Source organism: Diabrotica virgifera, chromosome 1 (assembly GCF_917563875.1).
Source record: "Diabrotica virgifera virgifera chromosome 1, PGI_DIABVI_V3a".
NCBI lineage: Eukaryota > Metazoa > Arthropoda > Insecta > Coleoptera > Chrysomelidae > Diabrotica > Diabrotica virgifera.
The window spans coordinates 305,560,304-305,573,664 of NC_065443.1; the positions used below are offsets into that span (position 1 = coordinate 305,560,304).

At 33.9% G+C, this 13,361-nt stretch overlaps 1 protein-coding gene across 8 annotated transcripts in view; it reads right to left on the minus strand.

Annotated features, from left to right (window-relative positions):
- The window catches only part of LOC126885870 (anoctamin-2-like), a 106,516-nt gene that overhangs the window by 47,334 nt on the left and 45,821 nt on the right, over positions 1-13,361 (minus strand). For all 8 annotated transcript variants that reach the window (XM_050652656.1, XM_050652691.1, XM_050652680.1 and 5 more), the window contains 3 exons: positions 7,597-7,742; positions 7,335-7,494; positions 4,888-5,306 (listed from right to left, as the gene is read on the minus strand). In XM_050652656.1, the coding sequence (XP_050508613.1) occupies positions 4,888-5,306; positions 7,335-7,494; positions 7,597-7,742 (725 nt within the window). The remainder of the gene's footprint in view (positions 1-4,887; positions 5,307-7,334; positions 7,495-7,596; positions 7,743-13,361) is intronic.

The following is a 13,361-nucleotide window of genomic DNA, read 5'->3' on the forward strand; positions in this document are numbered from 1 at the left end:
CAGGTATGCCCGATAATAAAAAAGCGGATCTCCTGGATTTGGTTAATAAAATCCTAATTCCAAGATATCACAGGCCATTTTATGAATCGTTTAGTTTTAAAAGTCACGTATTTTTGCTTGTTTTGACAAAGACAACATTTTAAGTGTTACATTTTCGTAAATTAATGAAATTAGTTAGTTTAGAGTTTAAGCTTTTACGCATTATTAAATAACTTTAAGAAATAGTTTTAATTTAAGAATTATTCCAGTTTAATTTCGCCTTGTAATTCTAATATTGTTTGTTATCGTTACAATTTTTCAATAAAGAACATATTCTCAAATTTAAAATCTTTTACTTCGACAACGTTTGTTTATTGTATAACCCAGTAACATAACAAAAATAATATCATCAACAACGTGACAAGTCAGTTTGTAACATTCATCTTATTACATTTTTGCAGGAAAAGTGTGACATATTATCACATTTTTTGTAAATATGCAAATTTTTCGCTAAATTTATTACATCATCAGGCCTATTGAACATTTTCAGAGACGTAAGTAGTTAACATTTATAGTTAATATTAGATGGACTATAAAAATGCATTGCTTTGGAGACAATAATTTTTTGTAAGTTAAAAAGGAGGCTCCTGTAAAATTGTACTTTTTAACTTAACACCTTATTGAAGCAAAGAGGCGATGTGGCCTATGGACATTTTTAAAAATGTCTAGAGATGTTCTCGCCGGCGCTGGGATTCGATCCCCGGCCTACCTGCGTGGAAGTCAGACTTCCTACCGCCTGAGCTATCCGGCCCGCTTAAACATGAAATTACATTTCTAGGCAGGAAATAAAGAAGAGAAATCTTAAGTTCCTTGGCCACGTCTCTAGAGGCATAATATATGAGTTCTTACAGCTTATAATGCAATTAAAGATCGTTGAACGAACTCTGACTACAAAGAAGACTGTAGGAAGAACTAAGATACCACTGCTGATATCTAAGATGTCTTTAGTTTTTAGATTTATAAATTAAAATTATAGGTTAGTCAAATATCAATACAAATAGTTGACATCTCAGTTGACGATATCGCAAATATTGCAGGGAATATAAACGATTTACAAATTCTCTAGAAATCATTAACGGAGAAAACAAAAAGATGGGATTAATGAATATAGATAAAACCAAATACATGGTGATCTCGAAAAACTTTGTTGACAACATACATCTGACATTGAAAGGTAAACCGTTAAGGATGTATGACACTATGTATTTTCTTATATCATTTCTAATATCGTTTCTGATATTAGAAAGTTATATACTTTTTCTTGTATCGTTTCTTGTACGTACATTTGTGTCCTGTATGACACTATGCAAGTTCTTGTATCGAAAATTGTATGAAATTCGGCATGTGATTGGTCGAAATTTTGTTTGTCACCCTGTGTCACGTTACATTGGTATGGTAGTACTGCGTCTACAGCTGATTTTAAGGATTTTATAAAATTTATTAACTTTTAAAAACTTATAAATTTAACATTTTAATGTTAACCAGAATTTTTACGTTGACTGTTTGAGGTTGATTATTTGTGTTTTTATTTTGTTTTGATATTTGTGCTAAAATATTTGCATTAGAATTATCTTCAGTTTGATCCAAATTAGGAACTATTGTATTTTTCTCTATTAAAAAATTATGTAACATAAAACCCAGTTATAGTTTGAACTCTACTATTTAGGAGCTAAATATACATATGGTTATTAGTAGAACAGTAGTCCACACCAAACGGTATATTAAGTATCAATAAAAGATTTATAAATAATACCTACAAAAACACAATAGGGAACTTGCATAAAATTTTAAATTCGAAAAAAATGGTATAAATCACAACAGAACATAATTTAGAACCTGTATCAAAAATAAAAAAGTTTTGTTTGTCTTTCGTTTGGCCCCTAAAGACGACTAAAAATTCAACTTAATACCAGCCACCCCAAAACGCGTCGTGACGTCACGGGGTTGTATGTTTACATTCTACACCAATTGTATATATAATTTTAAATTAGACATTTTAAACGTCAGTAGAAATACAGTTATGTGACGTTACAAATATTTTTGATCGTTTGAACTATTCATATAGAAAATTTGTACTTTTACAAAATGGTTTTATTTTCAATAGTAAACCTTCTTTCCTTTCCTTCAAAAACTGTATCACATTGCAATCTCAACAAACTGGTATATTTTATTACAATGACATACGATAAATGTCATTAGAATATAAATATTTTTCCTTTATTCCCCGACGACGATCTGGCTAAAAACCCAAGTAGGTGGAGGCCAATAAACTAAAGAAGAAGAAGAAGAATATACGTAAATATAACCATAAACTGAACCACATAGTTAAACTCTGTGACGTCACGGGTCGTTTGAACTATTTTAAGATAAAGAAGACTTTAAATTTGTACTTCTAAGTTATTATGAGTTTTTGAAGCGTGAAACTTTGGATATCTCATTTTTATACAAAACTGAACATTATTATGTAATAAAAAAAATGTGCAAGTTCCCTATTAAATTCATCAAGACATATGATCCCATTTTCAGCCGCCATTATGACATTTAGATGTTTTACCAGCAGGTTTTACGTTTTTGCTCTTTGCGCAGAAATTGGCGCATTTCTTGTACAAGAATCTGTGTCTGACACAAATTCTTGTATCGTTTCTGATATCGTTTCTTGTATCTGTGTATGACACTATGCATTTTTTTGACATATCAGAAACGATATCAGAAACGATACAAGAAAATGCATAGTGTCATACAGCCTTTAGAGATGGTCACGAATATAAATACCTCTGAGCAAGTATAAACTTACAGTTAGATCAAGATGAAGAAATAAAGGTCAGAATAGAAATAGCTCGAAAATGATTTATAAAATACAAGTCAATGTTTACAAATAAGAAATTGAGTACAAATCAGATTGAGCCTCGAAACTCGAATATTTGGGTCACCTGATGAGAGAACATAAATACGCATTACTTCAAAATATAATGCAAGGAAAAATAGAAGGAAAACGGAATCAAGGCCGTAGAAGAATGCCATGGTTGCTGAATTTGAGAGAGTGGTTTGGCTGCACCACTAATGAATTCTTCAGGTCAGCTGTAAACAACGTCAGGATAGCCTAGATGATTTCCAATCTCCGATCGGAGTGGCAGAAGAAGAAAAAGATCAGATTGATTTTCGTCTAATGGTATGTTTGGTCGCAACTACTAGATGGGGTAGAAGCTTAGACTCTGAGAGCCCAATCTGTAAAAAAATTGGAGACATTCGAAATGTGGCTATACAGAAACTCTACCGACAAACGAAGACAATTTAAAGACAATTTTAAGACAATTTAAACAAATTCACTTAGTCCGAAAATGCTTTCTAAGTCCGAAAATGCTTCCTAGTAGAGCTCTTTGAAGATGGCGTCTTGTAATTAGTTTTTCTTTTAAATACCTCCAGAATGCTTCTAGTTAGAAAAACGAAAATTGGTACACATATTTATCTTCTAGAGATAATAGATGGATCCCATCCATTGTGAATTACTACTACCAGTCATAGGCGTCCGTTTTGGGTGGGGCAACGGTTATTTTATCGCATAACTGTTTTGTCTTTAACATTTAAGCATTTTTAATACTGGATAATTAGATTGTGAGGTTTTCTAGTACTAAAAGGTATTCTTGCTTTAAGTCGGTAGAACACATCGTTTTTAGAAAAATCGATTTGAAAATTTTTCGTTTCCTGAAATTAAAAAAAAAAGTTGAAAAAAAAATTTAAAAAAACGGTGTATTTTCCCAATTTAAAGCAAGAGTAACTTTTAGTACTAGAATACCTCATAATTTAATTAGTGTCAAAAATTCTTAAAAATTATAGACAAAAAAGTTATGCGATAAAATAACCGTTGACGTACCCAAAACGGACGCATATGACTGGTACTAGAAATTCGATATTAATAAAATCGATTCATCTCTGGAATATAAATAAACGTACCAGCTTTCGTTTTTCTAAATAGTTTTTTTTATATTCAAAAAACGAAAAATTTTCAAATCGATTTTTCTAGAAAACGGTGTATCCTATCGACTTAAACTAAGAGTATGTTTTAAAACTATAATACCTTACATTTTAATAGTCCAGACTCAAAAATGCGTAAAAATTAATAACGAAAAAGTTATGCGATAATATAACTGTTGCCTTACCGAAAACGGACGCCTATGACTGGTACTAGAAATTTGCAATAGATGGAATCAATTTATCTCTGGAAGATAAATATGTGTACCAATTTTCGTTTTTCTAAATAGAAGCGTTCTGGAGATATTTAAGAAAAACTAATTACCAGGCGCCATCTTCAAATAGCTCTAGCTCTAGTTCCTTTAGGAAACAGTTTCGGACTAGATGAATTGGGTTAAATTGTCTTAAAATTAAATGAGGAATCTTCTGTCTTCGTTTGTCTGTAGATTTTCTGGACACCCTGTATAGGCGTATTCTGAAAATTCCTTGGACTGCAAAAAACTCAAACGAAGTAGTGTTAAGACGAATTGGGCATGGCAGAAAGCTCATGAACACAATTAAAATAAGAAAAACATCGTATCTGGGCCACATACTTCGTAACGATTAATACTCTCTGCTACACGTCATCATGCAAGGAAGAGTAGAGGGAAGAAAGAAGAAATCTTGGTTGAGGAATATCAGAGATTGGATTAACCTCAATGTTGAACAGAAATTTCACGTTGCAAAAGATAGGGAAGCGTTTAAAGAAGTCATCGCCAACCTTCGTTAGCAGACGGCACAATAAGAAGTTGACATCTGATTCCATTTGAAAAAATTGCGATAAATTTCCAATCTTTTAAATTTTAAATGATTAAAGTGTTTTAAGAAGCAGTAACTTACCGTTTCCAGAGCTCCAGGTACAAAGTTCCCCAAAACGACATAAACACGGCGAAAAAAATCGTCGCAGGATTGTCGATCACATGCTGCACTTTCGCGTACGTGCAGCTCTCCTGCAAGTTCCAGTAATCACAAAATTTATCACATCTCGGACACATAGTAACGTTCGCGGCAGCACAAATGTCCCTGCTCAGACTGTCCGAACTGAGGGTTGCAGCACCGTAGATAAGGCACAGAATGCCCACTATGGAAGCGGGAATCAACATGTGGGTGTAGAATCCCAGCCATGCGAAGTACAGGGCGAATTTGACGCCGAAGTATTCTTTGACTTCGTCGAGGGGTTGGTACTTGATGAACTTCGACACGGAGGCCCATTCGTCGAGGAGGAGCTTGCGTTGAGAGGTTCTATCGTGGAGGTCGCCCTGAAACAAAAAAAAAAATTGTTTTATAGTTACTTTCATTAAAAAACTAGTTTGTTTTCTTTTACGAAAAAAATAGAAATGAGCTGTTTGTGGTTTACCGAGTAGATTGTAATTACTTCTGTGAATGTAACTCTTATCCGGGTTTGGGATCCATTTCCAACGGAAACCACAAAGGATACCATACAAGCTTAGGTGTCAGATCTTGACTATACGAAAAATTTGAAACCGACTTAGAAGATATCGCATATAGTAGTAATAGAATCTGAAAATGACACTGATTCTGGAAAACAGCAAACTCAACATTGTATCAGTTTATTCTCTAAGCATAAGCAAACCGGAAAAGAAAGGGAAGATCTTTATAATAATCTACACAACCAGTGGAGAAAATGTAAACAGGAGCAGAAAGTGACGATGAAAGTAACATAGAAATCGCAAAAGAAAAAATCCGGGATAACTTATGTAAAGAAAAATTCCAGGATGCGAAGACATATCAAAAGTTCTCTTAAAATACGGTGGACAAACGGCAAATGAAACTGTATAATATTATGTACTTTTTCATGAAACTTGTATCGATGTAACGAATTAGTGGAAGACCACAATTACCATATCCATTCACAAAAATGGAAATAGTAAATAGCTCATCGTTTATCGTACAATCAGATTGCTCAACACATCTCTAAAACTGCGTTTCAGGATTTTTGCTAATAACATTACCGGAAAATAAGTAATCAGTGAGGAGCACCAAGGCTTTTGTCAAAATAAATAAACTATAGATAGCCAGACGATTCAAAAGAATAACAATTTGTAATTAAAGATGAGATAATCGAACAAGTCTCTGGATTTAAGAGATTAGAGTATATGGGGCATTAGAGTATATGTGGCAGAAACTAGAGCAGATACAGCAGAAACAGAGGTAATACTTAGAACGTCAGAAATGCCTGGAAATCAATTGCTGGGAAAATATTAAGAGGTAGAATACCAAAAACCAAATAAGAGGATACTGGAACATATACAGGGTGGTGAATCGTAAAACGGGCCATAGGAAACTCAATGTAAAATTCTAAACTGTTAAATTCCTGCTTCCCTAATTATTTTACTTCAAAAGTCATGAGAAGCTATTTGTAGAGGATTAAAATCTGCATTAAAAACAAAAGTTAAAATTGTTCTACGATTTAAACACATTCCAAAATTTTGAAAAATACCTACATTTGCCACAGTAGATAGGTATGTGTGTAAAAGTTATGCCCACGTTATTATTTAACTGACAGTGCGCACACTATTGACTGAATAAAAGATCCTTATTATTAATACTTTCTCCTCAACTGAGGATATCTTATCAATTTTAACAAAAAATGAGAAAATAAACATTTTTACAGTTCAAATATTGTTAATATTGAATAACTTTATTGTAACCGAACGCAACCGATAAACATTATGGCACTGTGTGTGGCCTAACTTTGGCGTGAGTCTGTCAAAAATTTATTATATTTTTACAAAATTTTGGAACATGTTTAATTCGTAGAACAATTTTAACAGTTGATTTCAATACAGATTTCAATCCTCTACAAATAGTTTCACATGTGTTTTGATGCAAAATAATTAGGGAAGCAGGAATTCAACACTTTAAAATTTTACATTGAATTTCCTATGGCCCGTTTCCAATTCACCACCCGGTATATATGATATTGTACGTTGGAAAAGATGGGAATGAAACCAACTTGGTAGACGAATGGATTGTTAGAGTATATCCTGAATAACAAAATATTTAAGATCAACAAGCACCAGACTACCAGGAAGACCCTTTAAAACATGACGAGCTAGCTGGCAGTCAACATTATAAATACGATTACAACCTTTAGATCGGACAAAAGCATGTCTAAGGCCTAATGTAAGAAGAAGAAAGAAGAGAAGACTTTTCACGACCTTAAGATGAACCGTTTTAGAAAGTCCGTTATATCTATCTTCACATATTCTAGAAATATAAATGTCTAACTAAGAATATAAATAGAACAAGAAGAAAATACTTACATCGTGTAATGGATAAGCGGCTTTGTAAACGTTTTCAGCTATCAGTCTTTTAATTCCCTTATCTTGGTCCTCTTTTCCAAACTTTTCTCGTTCTAATATATACGAGACTACAGTTATTTTTACAGAGGTATTGAAGAAATCGGGATCATCTATATCAAATCTGTAAAAGGTAGAATTATAAATGTCAATTTAGTTCTTTCTATATGTAAAAATATCAAATATCTCTAAAATTTATTAAAATAGCGGACATAACTATACTTACAAATAATTTTTATCCTTGTTAAACTCGGCTGTAAGTTGGTATTTCTTGACAGGAAACTTTTCGGGATCTAACATCACATTGAATCTTTGTAAGATTTTCACGGCAGTTTTGGTTATTATATTATCCTTAAGAGGACATTGTTCTTCCTAAAAAAGAATGGAGAAAAATTAAAAATATATGTATGTCTATAGGAGTAAAATCGGCAAAACAATGTCACCTAGATTTAATTTAAGTAATAAGTTAATAAAGAGCTATTACGAACTATGTGAGAGAGCAATTTAGAAAGACAGCAAAAGAAAAGGAGTATTTTTGTTTAAATGTCTATTAAATTTGTTTATAATGGCAAATACAGTATGCGGCAAAATAAACAGTACTGAAATAAATATTGAAATATTTATGATTACTTATAATATATATTATTTAGTATACATGATAAAGCCTTGCAAACATTATTCACGACGACATTGTCCACAATCAAGTCCACAATTTCAGAATGTCAGATAGTGAATCGGTCTGCCCCCTTCAGCATTCCCCATATGTACGCATCAGGTGGCGTTAGGTCTGGTGAGTGGCGATCTCCCAAAATCATCGACCAGTAGTGCCAGTAGTCGAAGACTCACTGGCCGTGTGACAGGTTGCCCCATCCTGCAGAAACCATTGTACATTTTAAGCTTGGATCATTTTCGTGGCCTTTTCCGTATGGCAGAAAATATAGCACTCCAAAATAAAAAAAAAAAATTCTGCAAAACTGAGTACCATCTTGAAGCATCTAACATTAACACGAGATTCACATACGTTATAACGACGTTGGGAACCCACTCAGTACGTTTCGGCACATGCCACATACATGTTTGAGGGATACGCATAACAGTACTGTTTATTTTGCCACATATCGTATTTACAGCCTGTCAATATGTTGAATACCTGGTAATAATTGAAGTCAGTGGCAGTTGCGATCAGAAGGATAAACCTATACTTTTTATTTCTTCTCGACTTCAGCTAAATTAAACGATATTAAAAATCTCCTCATAACTCAAAATACCTCACAAAAAACAAAAAAAAACTAGGTCATCAAGAAATAAAAACCAGCACAAGCCAAACAAACATTGTATACTAAATATAGTTAGGAAGAGCTCACGATCATCGAAAGCTAGATGTCGCAGAGTAATTAAGCCAAAGCGAAAACTCAGAATTCACACATCAAACGAAGCATAGTGCGCCTCACAGTACCTCCTGCATTATGAAAAAGTCTGAATATTCCACAACCCCCACAACATTCACCTACGAATAACAATAGTATCTATTGCAGTATCAATATTCATCCCTCATTCCCTTCATTCATTATCACCTCAAATAATGGATATGTCTAAATGTTTTCCAAACATACACGTCTTTCATGTGTGTGAGAATAGCACACTCCACGGTGAGGTATATTCGGAGTTCAGCAATCCCATATTATAAGTCTGTTCCTAAATATGTAAAATCCTATATGTTCCTATGTAAAATATCTGGTAAAGGGACAAAGAAACTTGGTGGTCGAATGGTGAAGTGCCACAGAAGGTTAGGGAGAAGAAAGATACTAGAAAGAAGTATGAAAAGTAGCACGCTGTAGCTACTGCTAAGGAAAGATCGTCTGCAAAGTTGTATGAAGAGTTGGAAACCAAAGTTGTATGAAGAGTTGGAAACCGGGGATGAAAAGGTTACACAGCATTTCTAAAGCAAGGTACAAGTCATCAACTAACTTAACACTTGACTCATGTGTGTTAGATTAAGAGTGCGGATGGAAGAGTGTTAAGATCCGATGTTTAAATAAAGCAAATATAGTATGAATGTTTCAGAAAGTTGCTAAATGAAGGAAACCAGAGGAGAGAGAGAGATTGCGCGACCCCAACTGAGAATGTAATACCGGGGATAAGGAGAGATGAGGTTGACCAGTGCCTAGATTCCGTGCACTGTAGATATCTACATGTCGCTTTCTATCGATATTTGAATATCAAAATATATGAATTTTTAGCTTTAATTGAATTATTTTCTAGTTTTGCACGGAATCTACAGTGCACGGAATCTAGGCCCAGGCTTTAAATAGGATGAAGAATAGCCGGGCAGTACAGTAGGGCCAGGAGTTGATGTGTTGTGGCAAATGAGTAGAATATATATGAGGAAGAAAGGATGCGCAATGCATGGAGGGATAGCGTGATGGTATCACTATAGTAGTAGTAACTTAGGAGAGATAAAGTTAATTTATCACGCAATGAGAGAAGAAAAGAACTTCATTTGGTAATAGATTTTGAGAATGAGTACGACACAGTTATTAGACAAGAACTATGGTAATATATGAGGAAGAAGTGGGCTCTTGAGAAGTACGTAAGTTTCGTGAAGGACATCAAAGTAAGGACTCCTGTAGGATTAATCGACAGTTCCAGTGACGGTTGGCTAGAATAAAGGTTCTTCACTGAATCCCTAGCTGTTTAAGCTTATTACGGAGAAACTGACAGAGAAGGTAAGGAAGGGGTTCTTGGTTAAAGCTCTTTGAAGATGAAATAGTGGAAGAGAGCAAAGAAATGTTGAAGAATTTGGAGGGTTGGAGAATTAATAGCTATTGAAGATGGAGGACTAAAAGTGAACAGGTCGAAAACGAAGTATACATGGCTGGGAGGAACAGAAAGAAATTGGGGAAAACTAAGATGAGTAGGAGAATATATAAATACCTACCTTGGTTCCTACATACCGGAAATAGTACCCTAGATCGCCAACAGGGAAATTACTGGTTGGTACTGGAAACCAATGAGCGGGGTACTCTGTAATCGAAAATCGGTGAAGGGCGGAACAGAAAGGTATATGGTGAGGTGTGACCTCCGTTGGTGTACGGCTGTGAAATGTGGCCTATAAAGAGAGTTCAGGAAAAAAAGATGGAGGTATCTGAAATAAAAATGTTACGGTGAGTGTTGGGTAAACTGGAAAGGATGACGAAGAAGATAAGGAACGACGTGATTAGGGAAAGAGTCGGGGTGTCTACAATCTCAAAAATACGTTCAACAACAAACACTACAATGGTTTGGTCACGTCAAACGTAGAAATGAGAACTATGGGGGACGAAGGATAGAGCAGAAGCTGAGGGAAATAGAGGTAGAGGAAAACCGAGAAGAAGATGAAAAGATACAACATTTCAACAACATTCATAACAACAAACACGTTGAGATCTATTATATCTAAAACTAAACCTAACAGTGAACAAGAAAGAACAAAGAATTGTATTTATAAAATACCCTGTGAATGCGAACAATTTTATTTACGTGAAACATCAAGACCATTAAACGTTAGAATAAGTGAACATCAGTTTTATATTAAAAATAGAGAATTTGATAGATCTCAAATATGTCAACATGCATGGGATAATGAACATAGAGTTCAGTGGAAAGATTCAAGTATAGTCCTGAAAGAAACAGATAGTAAAAAGAGAAAAATCAAAGAAACGGCTCTAATTATGCTAAATGAAACCAATTGTGTCGCAAATTTCTCGGTAGAATGCAGTAGGATGTGGTTACCATACTGAAATAGGAAGTCAATAGAAAGAAAATACCACGATTAGTAAGTCAATAACATATCGAGCTAGTACAGATTTTATGTTTTGGTATTATATATATATCTATGTATTATTAATATTATTCATAATTTAAAATAACATATGTACATATTAAGGTCAGAATTTGGTATTAGTTTTGAGAGTAAGCAAAAGTAAGACCTAATACTCACGACGTCGGGATGGTATCACGAGGTTTTTTCCTGGTTGTCCCTCGTGATTGACTATGGAATCTCTAATGCGAGAATTTTACTGTCACCGTTACATGTGGTTGTCTTTTTAAAGACAGATCACATGTTATGATTTTTTTGTGACGGATATTCTTGAGTTGGGGTTGATTTCATGTAATCGAATGAACTATTTTTCAGTAAAGTCGTCCCAGGAACGCAACTCATAAATATTGGCAATATCATGTTAAGGTCTTCTACTTTAAAATGTATAATATATGTCTGAATTGCCGATATAAATATCTAAGTCAGATTAAATAAATTATTAGAAGAATTTTTTACTAAGCAACATTTTTGTTTAATTCATTAATATTTTTTGTATTTTGACAACGGCATCCGATTTGGACGTCGAAACGTTAATAAAATCATTTTTTTAGTAAAATTGTGGCTTATTTCCCATCAAAACTAGTTAATTACAAAAATGCCACAAGAAAATAGCTTCAGAACAACATGAAGATGAAAAGAATCTGTGACAGAGTACTTAAGAGAGAAAGATCTTAAATAAAGAAGACAAGACGGACAGAAATGAGTAGCGAAGATAAGTCTCCAATGGGGACAGGAACAGACGGAACTGAAGTTATCCCGTGCTTGACCAGAATACCTCTAAATATAAGGGAACCGGCAGCATAGATATAATAACTAGTAGATTAGGCAATGTACGGGCCGCTCTGTGTATCGAGGTGTAACGCCAATATTAAGAATTCAGTGGTCTAGCCATATTTGTCACATGCGCGGGATCGCTTGGTTAAAAGAGATAGATAGACCACCGATCGACTGCTTCCGCGTTACGCTTTTTTGCTCAGTATGTCTTGTCTACCCTTAATATGTCTATGACCGTCAGTATCCCGATGTTGATATAGGTAGTGGGAATCACCGATAACTAGTTCAGGAAATAACAGCTCTTTCACAGGCTTTCCTGAGTTTATTAATGAGATCTTTCTGAAAGAAATATTAAATTTTATATTGTTATATTTGATATTGCAGTAGAGACCTTATAAAAAATGATATTGTGCGTTAATGAGAGTGTGCGCCATTTTAGAATACCCTCGTAATAAAATATAAAATAAAAGAATATGCAAATTAAACGCTAAATTTTTACTGTAACAACGGGCTGAAGGTTATATGACGACACTTTTTATCCTATATTTCTAGAAGTTTTGAATATATTGTAACATAAAAAGTTAATGCATTTTTCGTATAAAACACACCTTAAAAATCTAGTGATAATCGAGTGATAATGAGACACAGCTAGTGCATTTTAATTGATTAATTAATGTTTAGTGTATGTATGATGATTAGATCTGATTGTTTATGAGTGAGATAGGTACATGTGTAAGTATAAAGCAAAACATGGTGCGGTATACTTCCAAGTATAAAGTAAAATTTATCAATCCAAAATACAATTTTTTTAATTTTTACGTTTAATGTGATTAAAAAATAAGACTCGCAATTTTAAGTTGATTGCATACCACCTAAAAAAAAAATTAAAATGAAAAAATGACGTTTTGGCGGAAGGAGCGGAGGGAGTGGAGGGTCAAAATTGCACAGAACGTAAAAAAATGAAAAAATTAAGTCCGGGAGTGAGGGCAATTTGCCTATCTTAAAGGGTGTACCGCGTTATAAAATAATATATAGTATTCATAAATAATCCACAAATATTATATACAGTAGACTCCCTCTATAACTAGAACTGAAATGGCAGATTAATTACATCGTTATAAGCCGATCTCGTTATATCAAACAACAATAATATTGTGCGTACATAGGCATACATAGTTTTATAAAACATTAAACTTCCTATAGTGAAGCAATATAAGATGCTAAATAGTGTTTGAATGGCGCTTTTGAAAAAGAGTCTGTGGATATACAGAAAGAAGTTGACAGGCGGTGGAGTTTATTACATCACTGGCTTCGATAAGCACACAGATTTTAGGCATTTCTGTATACAGGCAGCTGGG